Source organism: Halichoerus grypus, chromosome 6, assembly GCF_964656455.1.
Source record: "Halichoerus grypus chromosome 6, mHalGry1.hap1.1, whole genome shotgun sequence".
NCBI classification, from domain to species: domain Eukaryota; kingdom Metazoa; phylum Chordata; class Mammalia; order Carnivora; family Phocidae; genus Halichoerus; species Halichoerus grypus.
The window spans coordinates 98,995,343-99,012,976 of record NC_135717.1 but is presented as its reverse complement, the minus strand read 5'-3'; the positions used below and the strand labels follow the sequence as shown (position 1 = coordinate 99,012,976).

Sequence of the window (17,634 nt, the reverse complement as noted above, 5' to 3'; positions counted from 1 at the left end):
AAAAAAATGTGGGGCGCCTGGGTGGCTCAGTTGGTTGGGCGACTGCCTTCGGCTCAGGTCATGATCCTGGAGTCTCGGGATCGAGTCCCACATCGGGCTCCCTGCTCGGCGGGGAGTCTGCTTCTCCCTCTGACCCTCCCTGCTCTCATGCTCTCTCTCTCATTCTCTCTCTAATAAATAAATAAATAAAATCTTTAAAAAAAAAAGAAAAAAATGTGTATTATGCTGTTTTTGGATGAAATGTTCTGAATATATCTGTTAGATCCATCTGGTCCAATGTGTCATTCAAAGCCACTGTTTCCTTGTTGATTTTTCCATCTGGATGATATATCCATTGATGTAAGTGGGGTGTTAAAGTCCTTTACTATTATTGTATTACTAGATTACTCTCTTTATGTCTATTAATAGATGCTTTATGTGTCTGGGTGCTCCCATGTTGGGTGCATAAATATTTATATTTGTTATATCTTCTTGTTGGATTGTTCCCTTTATTGTCAGGTAGTATCCTTCTTTGTCTCTTGTTATAGTCTTTGTTTTAAGATCTATTTTGTTCAATATAAGTATTCTTACCCCAGCTTTCTTTTCATTTGTTTGTTTTTGTTTGTTTATTTTTGTTTTTGTTTTCACTTCTATTTGAATGATAATTGTTTTTCCATCCCTGCACTTTCAGTTTGTATGCATCTTCAGGTTAGAAGTGAGTCATGTATAGGCAGCATATAGATGGGGTTTGCTTTTTTATCTATTCAGTCATGCTATGTCTTTATGTGAGCATTTAGTCTATTTACATTCAGAGTAATTACTGATAGGTATATAGTTATTGTCATTTTGTTACTTATTTTATGGTTGTTTTTGTAGTTCTCTCTTCCTTTCTTCTCTTGCTCTCTTCCTTTTTGGTTTGTTTGCTTTCTTTAGTGATATACTTAGATTCCTTTCTTTTCTTCTTTGCATATCTCTTACAGTTTTCTATCTGTGATGATCATTAGGTTTGTATATAATATCCTATGCATCTAGCAGTCTGTATTAGGATGATGGCTGCTTAAGTTTGAACCATTCTTAAAGCACTACATTTTTACTCTCTCCTCCCATATCTTATGTATATGATGTCATACTTTATGTCCTTTTATTTTGTTTAGCCCTTGACTGATTTTTATAGATATGACTTCACTGTTTTTGTGGTTTAACTATACTGGTAAGTAACTAATCTACTACTTTTATTATGTTCACATGTACCTGTGAAATTTTTTCCTTTTATAATTTTCTTATTCTTTCCACTTGGCCATTTCTTTCCACTCAAAGAATTCCCTTTAACCTTTCTTATATGGCTGATTTAGTGGTGATGAACTCCTTTAAATTTTGTTTGTCTGAGAAACTTTTCTCTCTCCTTCTATTCTGAATGATAGCATTGTGGGATAGCGTATTTTTGGTTGCAAGCTTTTTCCTTTTAGCACTTTGAATACATCATGCCACACCTCTGGCTTACAAAATTTCTGCTGAAAAATCAGCAGATAGCTTTATGGGGTTTCCCTTGTATGTAACTGTTTTCCTTTTGTTGCCTTTAAGATTCTCTCTTTGCCATTACTTTTTGCCATTGTGAATATTATGTGTCTCGGTGTGGACTTCCCTGGGTTGAGAGGACTTTCTGTGCCTCCTAGATCTGGAGGTCTGTTTCCTTCCCCAGATTAGGGAGGTTTTCAGCTGTCATTTCTTCAAATAAATTTTCTGCCTCCCTTTCTCTATTTTCTTTTTCTGGGATCCCTATAATGTGAATGTTACTATGCTTGATGATGTCCTTGACGTATTCTCATTTTTTATTATACTTTTGTCTTTTTGTTGTTCAGTTTCTTTGCTTTCCATTATTCTGTCTTCCAGCTCACTGATTCATTATTCTGCTTTCTCTGATCTACTACTGATTCCCTCCAGTGTATTTTTAATTTCAGCAGTTTAGTTCTACATCATTGCTTGATTCTTTTTTTATATTTTCTGTCTCTTTGTTGAAGGTCTCACTGAGATCCTCCAGTCTTTTCTCACATCCAGTTAGTATCTTTATGACTATTACTTTGAATTCTTTATGAGGCATATTGCTCATTTCCAAATCATTTTGTTGTGATTTTGTCCCGATCTTTCCTTTGGGATATATTCCTCTGTCTCATTTGATCTAATTCTCTGTGTCTATGTATTCGGAATGTCAACTACATTTCCTGCTCTTAAAAGTAGTGGACTTATGAAGAAGAGATCCTGTTGTGCCCCATAGTGCAATGTCCCTTGCTCACCAGAACCTGGCACTTCAGAGATGTCTCCTATGTTTGTTGCATGCACACTACCATTGTGGTTGAGCCACATTTGCCTTCAGTCCAGTCAGCTGCACAGCCATCTTTCTTGGGGGCAGGGTTTGGCATCTGTGCTATTATGGGGCCAGTCTGGGGTGACTTTGGGCTTGTAGTTGGGTCAGACCAGATGCTTGCCCTCAGCCTGTTTGCCAGAACTGTGGACACACCTACCTGCATTGTCTCCTCAGTGGCTTTTTTTTTTTTTTTTTTTGAGAATGAGACCTGCTATCAGGCCCAGTCTGTCTTTTTGGGTTGTAGTGACCACTCCCACCCCCCAATTACAGAGCTCTCTCTTTGTGCTGCCCCCTGTGAGGTTTTTGTTGGTGGGCAGGGCCAGCAGTCACATCAGATGTTTTCCCCCAGCCCACTACTGGGGCTTCAGTGGAACTGGTGTTTGTGAGTATCTTCCCCTCTAACCAGAGCAAGAGTCACTTTGGAGTGGTGCTCGCCACTGTCAGGGCTGCTTGCAGAATGAAATGCATCAGGCATAGCTTTGGAAGGATTGAGGCAGGTTGAATGGAACCGTCTTCAGGAGAATGTGGGGGGTAGAGCACACAGGTGTTAGCAAGGTAAGTGCCCATCTGCTTGCAGGATGAAACCTGGGCTAAGTAGCGAGTGTTTATGCTGTTTCCCCACAGATGTCTGGGTATCTAGGCTGGGGATAAATGGGGAGAATTGTGCCCACCAGCTCTTTTGTTCTTCAAAAAATTTCTTAAAGATTTCTGCCCCTCTAGCTCATGTTTTGAGATTAGTAAATAAATCTCCAGGTGCTTTTCAAACTGCTGCTTGTATGCTGTATCTTGGCAGGGTTATTTTTGTGCTGTCTCTTTAAGGGTGGGGACTATTTCCTATCACCCTCTGGCCCTCCTGGAGCTGATCCCACTTGATTTTTAAAACGTTCCCAGTGTTAAACCCCAGTGATTGTAAAAACTCACAAAGTTAAGGATCTCTGATTTTTAAAGCCAAATGTTATTGGGGACTCATCTTCTCAGTGTAGGTCCTACATGTCTGGGGTGCCTGGTGTAGGATCTGTTCCTCTCCCTCTTCTGTGGTTGTGGTGTCCCTCCAGTCTTTGTAGTTAGTCTCACAGGTTAGGTTTGTTCCCAACTGGGGCTCCATCCTTTCCACCATTTTCTGATGTGGCCTCCTTTCTACAATTAACTGTAGAGAGTCTATTATGCCAGTCTTCAGATCATTTTCTGGGTTAGTTATACTGATGTGGCTGTTATCTAGGAGTATCTGTATGACAAGATGAGTTTAGGATCCTCCTATGCCACTATTTCACAGGGTCCCCAAGAAATCTTTTTCTTCTGACTTATTAGAACAATTATTTTGTTCATTGTCCTTTGTATTTAAATAATGCTCATCATTCCATGATGGAAACCATTTTCTAATCTAGATTGGAAGATATTTTATCATTATTTCCTTGAAGCAGGAACTGTTAATTCATAAAACCTATCTGGCTCCTGGTACAGAATAGATGCTTATTTAAATATTTATTGAATGAATTTACTCATCCAATAATCATCATTGCTAATATATCTTATTACTGTGTACAGTGTTAATTTTATTCTTATACCATCATTATCATAAAACATTAAGTGTAAATCTTACTCAAGGTTAGAATCTGAACTAAGTGATTTCTTCTTTATGAAGCATACTGCTGGCATGAATAGTAGAGGAATGTAAATCTGCTGGCTTTGATTTCGCCACTTCTACTAATAGGATTCTTTCTGCCTGAAAAGTACACAAGTATTCTGGTCCTGCTGCTTGACCATTTCCATGTGTTCAAAGAGCATTTGTCAAAACAAAACAAACAAAAATCAAAAAACAATTAAAAACATTGACTAATGCTCCAAATATTTACATACTAGCTTTGACCCTCATAAATCCAAAATAAGTATTGAATATTTTGGTGGCAAAATTTGGTGAAAGATATGGTTCTCTAAAAGCAAGTTACCCTATTTAATGTCTGCAAACTACAAAGCAGGTGCAGCATCAACATAATTGCTCAGAGACTAGAACTTTGTAACCATGGAGACATTACCTCACAGTGTTCTAACAGGCAGTGTTGGCCAGATATGAAGGTTATAGTCATAAAGGTAGCTGTGCTGGGTTGCTGCCCTTTCTCTTGAGCTGCTTCCAGTGAATGCCACACACCTGCACCTTGATTTGCATAATATGCTTAGCCAATACTAGTATTGGTTATGTCAGTACTTACATATTCACTTTAGAAACCTGGTTCTGGCACCAGCTTGGGAAAGAAATTATTAAATCTGGCAGATGCTTTGAGGTAGACAGTTGAGGTCATTTGAAAAGAAAATCTACCTTGAACTTCAGCTGTATTTATGACTAGTATCATGATTTGTTTCCCCAGGAAAGAAAAGAGACTTTTCTTCTAGCCAAGATGAAAGGCATGCAGGCCAGTCAGGAAACTTCGGTGGCCCTGCAGAGTGAACTCTATGAGCAGGAAGATAAGATGGAGAATCAAGCACAGTAAGAATGGCACAAATGAGAGAAGGATCTGAGATTTAGAGGATAATGATGGAGTACTTGACCTCTTGTTTCAAAACATCTTATGAAGTAGTTGTAACTAGAATTGATTCCACACTTTTTCTAAAATTAATTAACTATAACATACAACTATTTCTTCAAACACTGTTTTATAAGGTTCAGTCCTTGAGTAATAGAAAACTTCACATGGACAGATCTCTATCATACAAGACATGGTTGAGATTCCAGAACTTATATCTAACATGTTAAGGCAGTTGGCAGACAATTTCTTTAGAACTCCTTTACTAACCTTTGGGACAAAGAATTGCTAGAGCATTTTGGTTTTGGAAATACCTGTGAAGATGTTAAATAAAAACTACAACTCCCTTCCCACCCCCAAAAAAGAAAAACAAAAATGAAAAAACCAAAAAACTACAACTCCCTATTTTTACTACTACTATAAATCATTCTATCAATAAAAGCATTAGCATGGGTTTTCCAGTGTTTTTTAAAAAATGACCTCTAGTATTGAATATACGTAATTTAAAGCTAATGTTATTTTGCACCTACATGTCCTGTGTTTACTGATCAGTTCAAGTTCATCTTTTAAACATTTGTTCTTAGAGGTCATCTGAGAAGTGATTGTTGTCAGAATTACCAATGTAGCGTTTCCCAAAATAACATTGAATTGTGGGAATTAAACTTTTTTTTAAAGATTTTATTTATTTATTTGACAGAGAGATCACAAGTAGGCAGGCAGAGGGAGAGGGAGAAGCAGGCTCCCTGCTGAGCAGGGAACCCAATGTGGGGCTCAATCCCAGGACGCTGGGATCATGACTTGAGCCGAAGGCAGATGCCTAACTGACTGAGCCACCCAGGCACCCCGGAATTGAACTTTTTTAACTACATCTGGTGTAGTGCTAATCAATTACAGAGGAAACAAAATACCAAGAAGGGGCTTGGAAAATTCCATATGATAGAGGGCAAGCTAACTAAGCACTAGGCCAAGTCTCTCATCTTCCAAAAGGACTCTAACAGGATGGTGAGTGCAGGGTTTAGACAATGGGCTACATCACATATGCCTCTTGTGAAATGTCTCAGCTCTTTCAAAGGTGTGTGCAGCCATTAGAAATTTCTTATTCAACGACAAAAATAAGAACACTTTGTGGCCCTAGGCCAGATTTCTTTAATCACAACATTTGCAGAGGCTTATTAGGAATCTTCTGTGGAATTAAATTATTTGGAAATGCTATTGTTTTACTGGGGAAGAAAAAACTTTGGAGCTTTTAAAATGAATATGCTGAAAAGATACAGCCAGTTTGTAATGAAACCCAGATGTAAGGAACTTTGAAAAGAAAAGTATTTTTCCTGCTTATATTAACTAGTGTCAGACAGAAATTGTGTCATATGATCTTGTCTCAGGTTGGACAGAGATGAAATATTGTAATTTGACAATCTACCTCTTCGTATCCTTCCCACAAACCACCACATCCTACTCAAGAGTATATTTTCATGGGTTAGAGCTTTTCTGACAAAGATGGGTGCTTGGGGTGTCAGCAGAATGGCAAATGCTCAAGCTTAATATGCACTGGCCTAATATTACAATTTTCAAAGCCAAAGCCATTTATTTAAAAAAAAAGAAATTGCCTGAGATGTCTGTGCCCTCTGAGAGGTACATTTAAAGCAGTCTGGTTTTGAGTACAAAACTGTCCAGATATAATATTTCTGATGAAGGAATTTACAAATTGTAGAATAAAATTATTATGACTACCTCTTAGTAAATAAAGAGATTAAGACTGACATCACTTTGGCAGATTAGGAAACTTCAGGCCCTTTCCTATATAGAAACATTTGGAAAACAAAAACAAAACAAACAAACAAAAAACCAGACTTGCTAAAATATCTTTACAGTAACTCTGTAAAATAAAGAATAAAAATAGAGAAAATCTGTGGAGGCAAAATTCTTAGCTCTTGACTTACAAAGGAGAGATAAGTGGTCCCCAGTAAGGGGGTGCATGAATGGGATATTTATCCAGTTTTTCAAAAAGCCAAAGGATTTTAGACCCCAGGACTTTGTTCACAATTCAAGTATTAAACACACACACATACATACACATACACACAGATTGCTTTGAGGTAACTAAGTCTCAGTGTGACTCATAAAATGAAGTTGTCATAAATCTTTTCATGAGCCATGCCATGGGACTATTGTTTTACTTGTAAAATAATTGTGTTGTAGTTTAGAGGCTTTGTTTAAATGCACACTAGTTAACAAATGTTTTTATATTTTTAAAAAAGAAAGAAAAGCCTGTGTTCATAATAAGATTTAATTATAAAAATAATACCTGGAAATTAAGTCTGTTTTCTTCCTTTTCTGTATTCCCCTCAACATACATATGCACACATACACACACACGTACACACATGTATACACATATACACATGTATACTGTATTCAAAGTAATTAATTTTCAGAATATATTTGAAAGTAGACATTAACGCTAGAATTTTTATAAATATAGGAAAATTAGTTAAGCAGTAGGAATTAAAGGAAAAAAGTTTACTAAACAATAATATTGAGCAGGAATTATATATTATATATTTTTTAGTTAATGGAAAGGGAGATATGATATAATAAGTAATAAAAGTGGAATATAAGTGGTTTCTAGAGTCTCAATTTTGAGTAAAAAAAATACATTAAAAGTCCTGGAATGGAGTGGAAGAGGCAAGATGGTGGAGGAGTTGGGGACCCTGTCTCAACCAGTCCCCTGAATTTAGCTGTATATCTACCAAACTATTCTGAACACCCAGAAAATCAACCCGAGATGTAAGAATATATATCTGGATCTCTACAAGCAGAAAATCTCTGCCGGTTGCAAGGTATGAAGGGTGGAGTCGTGAATCTGTGGACGATCTCAGAAGATAAACAGAAGAGAGAGGGAGCCACCATAAGCTGGCACCTGTGCAAAAGCATCCCACACTGGGAACCAGGCACAAACTCGCAGAGCAGTAGCGTCTGGGAAAGGGCTTTAGAGCAGCCCCCAAACAGGATCCAGGAACTGCGGGTGCATGCACACGAACCCAGGACTGCTCACAGTTTTATAAGCACAAAAGGCAGAGACATGCCCCGGCCCTGGGGTCGACCTCTGGGAGAGTTGCTGTGGACGCACACAACTGCGGGAGGCTGCGGTTCTTAGCAGTGCATACAGAAACGGAGACTACATATCCTGTAGGACTCAATGAAGAGCAGACTGCGATCTCTCTGTTCTTGGACAGAGGTTTGGGTGTGGCTATTTTTGCTCTAACTCTTGGAAGAGACATGGAAAGCCACCAGAGAACAAAAGCTCAAAAAACTGGTTTCCACTGAGCCCACCCCCTGGACAGGGGCAGGGCATCTCTGCCCAAGCAGGGTTGTCTGAGTAACAGGGCGGCAGGTCCCTCCCCCAGAAGAGAGCCTGGGAGAACAAGAGGATGACAACCCAAGGGTCCCCATAAAACGGGTGCATTTTGCTTGGGTCATGGTTAGTACTTTGGACTCTGTACATTCCCTTAACCACCCCTCAACAGAGTGACTAAGAGAAGGAGCCCACAACAAAGAAAAGGATCAGAGACTATGGTCTCTTACATAGACCTACTGGATATGGATATAAGCAAGATGTCAGAGATAGACTTCAGAGTAGTAATTATGAAGTCGATATCTAGCTTGAGAAAAATATTAGCAACAATATAGAATCTCTAAGGGCCAAATGAGATCGAATCAGGCCAAACTTAAAAATGCTATGAATGAGAAGCAGTCTAAACTGAATACCCTGACAGCCAAGGTAAATGAGGCAGAAGAATGAATTAGTGAGCTAGAAGATAAGATGATAGAAAGGAAGGAAGCCAAGGAGGCCTGGGATAAACAACTAGAAGCCCATGAGAACAGACTTAGAAAGATCAATGATGCCATGAAACATTCCAATGTCAGAATTATTGGGATCCCTGAGGGGGTAGAGAGAGAGAGAGAGGACTAGAAGGTATATTTGAGCAAACCGTAGCTGAGAACTTCCATAATCTGGGGAAGGAAACAAGCATTCGTGTCCAAGAGGCAGAGAGGACCCCTCCTGAGATCAATAAGAACAGACCAATGCCCCGGCATATAATAGTAAAACTTGCAAATCTTAGAGCCAAGGAAGCTATCCTGAGAGCAGCTAGGGGGAAGAGATTTCTTATATATGGAGGGAGGAACATCAGAATAATATCAGACCTCTCCACAGAGACCTGGAAAGCCAGAAAGGGCTGGCAAGACATATTCAGGGTACTAAATGAGAACATGCAGCCAAGGATACTTCATGCAGCAAGGCTATCACTCAGAATGGTTGGGGAGACAAGAAGCTTCCAGGACCAGCAGAAACTAAAAGAATATATGACCACCAAGTCAGCCTTGCAAGAAATATTAAGGGGGATTCTATAAATGAAGAAAGACACCAAGAATAATATAGACCAGAAATTTACAGAGACATTCTATGGAAACAGGGACTTCACAGGCAAAATGATGGCACAAAATCATCTTTCAATAGGCACTCTCAATGTGAATGGCCTAAATGTTCCCATGAAGTGGCACAGGGTTGTAGATTGGATAAAATGCATGACCCATCCATATGCTGTCTACAAGAGACTCGTTTTGAACCTAAAGATACCACCAGATGGAAAGTGAGGGGATGGAGAACCACTTATCATGCCAATGGACCTCAGAAAGCTGGGGTAGCAATTTTCTTATCAGACAAGTTAGATTTAAAGCTAAAGACTGTAGTAAGAGATGTGAAGGGACACTATATCATACTTAAAGGGTCTATCCAACAAGAAGATCGAACAACTGTAAATACCTATGCCCCCAACATGGGAGCAGCCAACTACATAAGCCAACTGTTAACCAAAATAAAGAATCATATTGATAATAATACTTTAATAGTAGGAGACCTCAACACTCCACTCTCAGCAATGGACAGATCATTTAAGCAGAAGATCAACAAAGAAACAAGAGCTCTGAATGATACATTGGACCAGATGGAATTCATAGATATATACAGAACATTCCACCCTAAAACAACAGAATACTCATTCATCTCGAATGCGCACAGAATACTCATTCATCTCAAATGCGCACAATTCCTCCAGACCCACATAATGGGTCACAAATCAGGTCTCAACTGATACCAAAAGATTGAGATTATTCCCTGCATACTTTCAGACCACAATGCTGTGAAACTGGAACTCAATCACAAGAAAAAAATTGGAAGGAATTCAAACACTTGGAAGTTAAAGACCATCCTGCTAAAGAATGTTTGGGTCAACCAGGAAATTAAAGAAGAACTTAGACAATTCATGGAAACCAATGAGAATGAAAACACACTGGTCCAAAACCAATAGGAGACTGCAAAGGCGGTCCTGAGGGGGAAATACATAGCCATCCAAGCTTCACTCAAAAAAGTAGAAAAATCCTGAATGCACAAGCTAACCTTACACCTACAGTAACTGGAGAAAGAACAGCAAATAAAACCTAAACCAAGCAGGAGAAGAGAAATGATAAAGATTAAAGCAGAAATCGACAAAATAGAAACCAGAAAAACAGTAGAGCAGATCAACAAAACTAGTAGCGGGTTCTTTGAAAGAATTAATAAGATCAATAAACCTCTGGCCAGACTTATCCAAAAGAAACGAGAAAGGACCCAAATTAACAAAATTATGAATGAAAGGGGAGAGATCATGACTGACACCAAGGAAATAGAAACAATTATTAGAAATTATTATCAGCAACTATATGCCAACAAATTAAGCAACCTGGAAGAAATGGATGCCTTCCTGGAAACTTATAAACTACCAAGACTGAAACAGGAAGAAATTGACAATCTGAATAGACCAATAACCAGTAACAAAATTGAAGCAGTAATCAAAAACCTCCCAAAAAACAAGAGTCCAGGGCCAGATACCTTCCCAGGGGAATTCTACCAAACATTTCAAGATATAGTACCTATTCTACTGTTTCAAAAAAAAGAAACAGAAGGACAACTTCCAAACTCATTCTATGATCCAGCATTACTTTGATCCCAAAACCAGGCAAAGACCCTATCAAAAAGGAGAATTACAGACCAATATCCCTGATGAATATGGATGCCAAAATACTCAATAAGATCCTAGCCAATAGGATCCAACAGTACATTAAAAGGATTATCCATCATGACCAGATGGGATTTATTCCTGGGATGCAAGGGTGGTTCAACATTCACCAATCAATCAGTGTGATAGAGCACATTAATAAAAGAAAAGACAAGAACCATATGATTCTCTCAATTGATGCAGAAAAAGCATTTGACAAAATAGAGCATCCTTTCCTGATTAAAACTCTTCACAGTGTAGGGATAGAGGGAACACTCCTCAATTTCATAAAAACCATCTATGAAAAGCCCACAGTGAATATCATTCTCAATGGGGAAAGGCTGAGAGCTTTTCCCTTAAGATCAGGAACACAACAGGGATGCCCACTCTCACCAATATTGTTCAACATAGTACTAGAAGTCCTAGCAACAGCAATCAGACAACAAAAAGAAATAAAAGGTATTCAAATTGGCAAAAAAGTCAAACTCTCTTTCTTCACAGATGACATGATACTTTTTGTGGAAAACCCAAAATACTCCACCCCAAAGTTGCTAGAACTCATACAGCAATTCAGTACTGTGGCAGGATACAAAATCAATGCACAGAAATCAGTTGCTTTTCTATACACTAACAATGTAACTGTAGAAAGAGAAATTAGGGAATCAATTCCATTTACAATAGCACCAAAAACCATAAGATACCTAGGAATAAACCTAACCAAAGAGGTAAATGATCTATATTCTAGAAACTACAGAACACTTATGAAAGAAATTGAGGAACACACAAAGAGATGGAAAAACATTCCATGGTCATGGATTGGAAGAATAAACATTGTTAAAATGTCTATGGTGCCAGAGCAATCTACACTTTCAATGCCATTCCTATTAAAATAGCATTGGCATTTTTCAAAGAGCTGGAACAAACCTTCCTAAAATTTGTATGGAACCAGAAAAGACCCCGAATGGCCAGGGGAGTGTTGAAAAAGAAAACCAAAGCGGGGGGCATCACAATGGCTGACTTCAAGCTATATTACAAAGCTGTGATCATCAAGACAGTATGGTACTGGCACAAAAACAGACACATAGATCAATGGAACAGAATAGAGAGCCCAGAAATGGACCCTCAACTCTATGGTCAACTAATCTTCGACAAAGCAGGAAAGGATATCCAATGGAAAAAAGAGTCTCTTCAATAAATGGTGCTGGGAAAATTAGACAGCCACATGCAGAAGACTGAAACTGGACCATTCCCTTACATCATACACAAAGATAAACTCAAAATGAAAGACCTCAATATGAGATAGGAATCCATCAAAATCCTAGGGGAGAACATAGGCAGTAACCTCTTTGACCTTGGCCACAGCAACTTCTTTCATGACATGTCTCCAAAGACAAGGGAAACAAAAGCAGAAATGAACTTTTGGTACTTCATCAAGAAAAAAAGCTTCTGCATGGCAAAGGAAATAGTCAACAAAACTAACAGGCAACCCGCGGAATAGGAGAAGATATTTGCAAATGTCTTATCAGATAAAGGGCTGGTATCCAAGATCTATAAAGAATGTATCAAAGTCAACACCCAAAAAACAAATAAGTCAAAAAATGGGCAGAAGACATGAACAGGCACTTCTCAAAAGAAGACATACAAATGGCTAACAGACACATGAAAAAATGTTTGACATCATTAGCCATCAGGGAAATTCAAATCAAAACCACATTGAGATACCACCTCATACCAGTTAGAATGGCAAAAATTAACAAGGCAGGAAACACGAATGTTGGTGAGGATATGGAGAAAGGGAACCCTCTTACACTGTTGGTGGGAATGCAAGCTGGTGCAGCCACTCTGGAAAACAGTATGGAGGTTCCTCAAGAAGTTAAAAATAGAGCTACCTTATGACCCAGCAATTGCACTACTGGGTATTTATCCCAAAGATACAGATGTAGTGAAAAAAAGGGGCACCTGCATCCCAATATTCATAGCAGCAATGTCCACAACAGCCAAGCTGTGGAAGGAGCCAAGATGTCCTTCAACAGATGAATGGATAAAGAAGATGCGGTTCATGTATACAATTGAATATTACTCAGCCATCAGAAAAAATGAATACCCACGATTTGCATCAAGATGGGTGGAACTGGAGGAGATTATTCTAAGTGAAATAAGTCAAGCAGAGAAAGACAATTATCATATGGTTTCACTCATATGTGGAACATAAGGAATAGCATGGAGGACATTATGGGAAGGAAGGGAAAACTGAAGGGGGGGGGAATAAGAGAGAGGGGGATGAACCATGAGAGACTATGGACTCTGAGAAACAATCTGAGGGCTTAAGAGGAGAGGGGGGTGGGGGTATGGAGTAACAGGGTGATGGGTGTTAAGGAGGGCACATGTTGTAATGAGCACTGGGTGTTATACACAGATAATGAATCATTGAACACTACATCAAAAACTAGTGATGTACTGTATGGTAACTAACATAATTAAAAAAAAGGCCTGGAATGAAATGATTGGTAGCATTTTGGTGATTTTTTGGTAAAATTTTTGGTTGGTAGCATTTTGGTGATTTTTGTTGTCTTCTTTCTACTTTTGCACTTTTTAAAAATCATCTACAGTAGCAATTGACTGATTTTTATTTTTTATTTTTATTTTTTTAGTAAAGATTTTATTTATTTCCTTGAGAGAGAGAGAGAGCACAAGAGAGCACAGAAGGAGAGGGAGAACAGAGGGAGAAGGAGAAGCAGACTCACCACTGAGCAGGATGCCCGATGCAGGACTCAATTCCAGGACCCCAAGATCATGACCTGAGCTGAAGGCAGATGCTTAACCAGTTGAGCCACCCAGGCACCCCCGATTAACTGATTTTTAGATAAAAGAGTAGATAAAAGCATTTCTTGACACTCAAATGTCCTATTTAGATTGTTAAAACTACAACAAAAAGTTGTCCTTATGCTTATGTAAATGTATATTACCTTTGAAAAGCAGAACTCTGGGTAATAATCATAGTTCATGATTCTTATGTTCGTATCTATTCATTTTGACTTTCTCACTTTGCTTACTATACTAATTTTTGTACACAGAAGAAAAGACACCCAAGACAGTCTCCCAATGACACAGCGATCTTTAGTACATTTTTTTTCGACAACGAATTCAGATATTACACTGCCATTGTCATGGTCATTATCGTATGAAATGCTTCTTGATTACAATCCGTCTAGCCCTCAGTTTAGTGGAATAACTATATCAACAACTGGGCAGAAGACTCCTAAAACTACAGGAGTGGGCCTTTCCAGATCGGAAAACAGCTTGGGTAAGCAAAACATGTACCAAATTTTTTGAGACTATTTTTAATGCATGTAGTTCAATAGCTTCTTTATATACCTAGATGTCAGAATGACTTCCAATAACACAGATTTCTTAATGTCATATGCAGAGTAACTTGATTATGCTCACCATTGATCCTAACACTGAGTCATATTCAGGTCATATAAATGTATGTGGCCAAATGTATCATCCCTATGATTAAAATATCTTGAATTGTCATAATGGTTCATGGGTTGATGGCTTAGATGCTCTAGAATTGCTAGATAAAAATTCTAATGTATAGCATTAACTCTCCTTCCTCTGAACACTACGAGAAAGATTAAGCAATGTCTTGTGTATTTGTGCCATTAGGAGACTTATGCTTAAGTAAAGAAAAGACAGACATATAATAGAAAGAAGCAAAATAAATGGTAAGAAAATGGTGGAAAGATAGGAGAACAATAATGAATTTGGAGAAGAAAATGAAAACAGTACTACAATAGGAAAAAGTTGGGTTTTGACAGTTGCCAACAGTGTAAGCAATGCACTCAGCAATATCCACAGTGTGTTCCTCATGATGTTAGGGAACTTTAAGGGTATGTTATCATGGTTTACTGAAAAAATCATGGTCTTGGAAACAGAGGACTTAGGTCTAAAGGATATTTCTACCTACACTGTGAGATAATAGGTTAGTTATCCCTGAGTTCCATTACCCACAAGCGCAAAATAGGGATTAAAATATCAGCTTCACAGGGCTGGCCTAAGGATTAAATAAAATACTTATGAAAATCACCTAGCATATAGTAAGTGCTTAATAAAAAATTAGTCATGAATATGAATATATCTGTAAGCACCTCCTCATTGAATAGGCTAGATTGGGGGTCTGTATTTCAATTACCAGTCAACAAGTTTCAAAACTGGTAGCATAAACACACCCATGACTACTTGATGTCTCTATTTTCCTCTATTATTCTATGGATATTTAAGCCTGGCTGCTGCTTATCTATATTTCATTTTGTTTCTGGCATTTTCCTAAACTTGTGACACAGTGTTATGTAGGATTTTGATCTACTGCCATTATTCCCTATGCTTCATTGTTTGTATGCCTATAATGCACTTTTTAAAGAAGCCTCCTAAGATCACATTGACCTTTAGCAATGACCAAAATCCATATACTCAAAAGTGCAAATACCAACTTTACATCCAGGGAGGGAATATTTTTCCTTCTTTATCCCTGTTATCATCATGGTATATATTCTATATTTGGATTAAACTGCACAAGTTCTTAGGGGAAAAACAAAATATAGTGGTTTCCCCTTGCAAGGTGAGAATTGAGCTGGGGTGTGTAGTCTTCTCCTTCAGTTACTGTAGATTCAGGTTTTGTAGATAAATGCCTGGGTCCACTGAAACTTGTTGCATTTGGTTCCGTTCCATCTGTTCCTCTAGGTGAAATAACAACTAGGACTAAAATTAATCTGTCTTCTTCCTTTTTATAGTATAAAGGTTTTCATACCTCAAGATGAACCATTAAAAAGGATACTATATAATCTCTTTCCCCAAAGGAACTCAAGGATTAAGTAAATACTCAAGTGACTGGGAATGAACTAATTTAATTCCAAACATTTCTTTAATCCTCTTTAGAAACTATGTGTTTATTCTTTTTCATCTTTCACCTCGCTTTGGTTTTGTTAAAGATACAAGAATATAAAGCATACTCTAGATTGTCTCAGTCCTTTGATGATTTTGGACACAGTGTCACATTAACCAAAGCCCCTGAACTACAATAATTGCTATCACTTACTAAATACCTGTTAAAAACTAGACACTACACTAGAAAGTTATCTACATTTTCTTCAATCTTCACATTGCCTTATTTTATGTTCAGGAAAATGGAGAATTAGTTGGCTTACTAAGTGGCAGAGCTGGGATACAATTGCAGGTCTGTCTAAATCCAAGACACAGTGTTCTATCCACTTCATCATTGTCTCTCTCTGTAGTCTTACTCACTCTTTGCAGACACATCATTAGATTTACCCAGCCTGCTTCTTTCCATGCAAAATTATAAAAACTGTTCTGTATTTAAATCTTAGTGGTGATAATTTTAAAAGAACAAATTTCCAAGAGGATACTAGAGTCTGATTAAGAATTACTCTATCTTTCTAATAAACTATTTTAGTTGATTAGAGGAAATTTAAGTCTTTACCTGGCAAAATTACTAATTATTCATAGGAAGGGTTCATTTGAGGCTTTAATTTATGGGTAGTAATTTGGGGAGGATGGCTAATATGAAATAAAGTTGTATTTATATATAACATATCCAAATTTGAGAAACTCAAATGTTTACCTCCTTGAAAACTTATGATGCTTCTAGTACAACTGAATAATCAGTTAAATAAAAGTCATCATGCTAATGGTATTGTTGATATTTTAAGATAACTGACATAATCTCTAGGAATTATGTGTCACTAAAGATAATTACTTACTAGTTATTTCATAGACTTTGGTTTATAGCTTTTAATTATCCTCATTGAGTTTCAAAGTGACAGTAAAATGTATAAAGAATATAATTTTGTAGAAGCAAAGAATAGAGATAGTGGCTTTGTGTTCTTTTAATGTCCTTTTATTTACTTCTTTTTGTTGCTTTCCTCTTTGGTTTCTTTGAAAGGAGTCAACAGCTCCATAATGACAAAGAGACAGGCTCTGCTCCTTGCTCCTGAGATACCAGTAACTGGGGAAGGAGAAGATTATTTCCTAACTTTGTTTGGTGATTCAAAGAAACTTCTTCCACATTCATTCCATGCTGAGAAAGCCTGGAAGCACTTTTCTATGATTCTTGAAGAAGTGGGCCAATCTAGATCCAGGTACCTATTCTATTTGAACTATTTAATATCTTCTATTGGAATAGGAGCTACTTTACTTCAGTAGGTAATAAAGTTCTAATCTGATATTACATCCATGATTTCATCTAGAACCCTAAGCAGTTTATTGAAATATTACCGTTCATGTTCTGAGGAATGATAAGAAATCAGTGTAATTTTCTAGGGAACCAAACAAGGAATGCTGATTTTTCAAAGATGCCAGTGAAAACAGCACTACATAATCCCTACAAATAAAGTCAACTCTATTTTTTCATTATTGGCAAATCATTCAGATGGATTTAGTGTCTTTTTTCTCTTCTACTAGGCACTTGAGTTTGAGACAGAAGGAAAAACATGGACTTACTCATTGATCCATTTTTATAGTTGTTGGTATCTATGGCAAAAAGAATTGATCAGGAAGAAAGTTGATATTAGAGCTAAAATAAAAGAGCTGACTCATCTATACATTTACTTAACCCTGCTTTTCTTGTTGCTTTAACAACAGATTGAATTGTGAATTATTA

General features: G+C 37.6%; 1 protein-coding gene across 12 annotated transcripts in view; it reads left to right on the top strand.

The window, feature by feature from the left end:
- The window catches only part of LMNTD1 (lamin tail domain containing 1), a 512,641-nt gene that overhangs the window by 377,590 nt on the left and 117,417 nt on the right, over nucleotides 1–17,634 (top strand). For 9 of the 12 annotated variants that reach the window (XM_078075784.1, XM_078075778.1, XM_078075783.1 and 6 more), the window contains 3 exons: nucleotides 4,705–4,823; nucleotides 14,030–14,259; nucleotides 16,918–17,113. In XM_078075784.1, the coding sequence (XP_077931910.1) occupies nucleotides 4,735–4,823; nucleotides 14,030–14,259; nucleotides 16,918–17,113 (515 nt within the window). In that variant the 5' untranslated portion in view covers nucleotides 4,705–4,734. The remainder of the gene's footprint in view (nucleotides 1–4,704; nucleotides 4,824–14,029; nucleotides 14,260–16,917; nucleotides 17,114–17,634) is intronic. The other 3 variants (XM_078075786.1, XM_078075779.1, XM_078075785.1) reach the window with 2 other exon arrangements.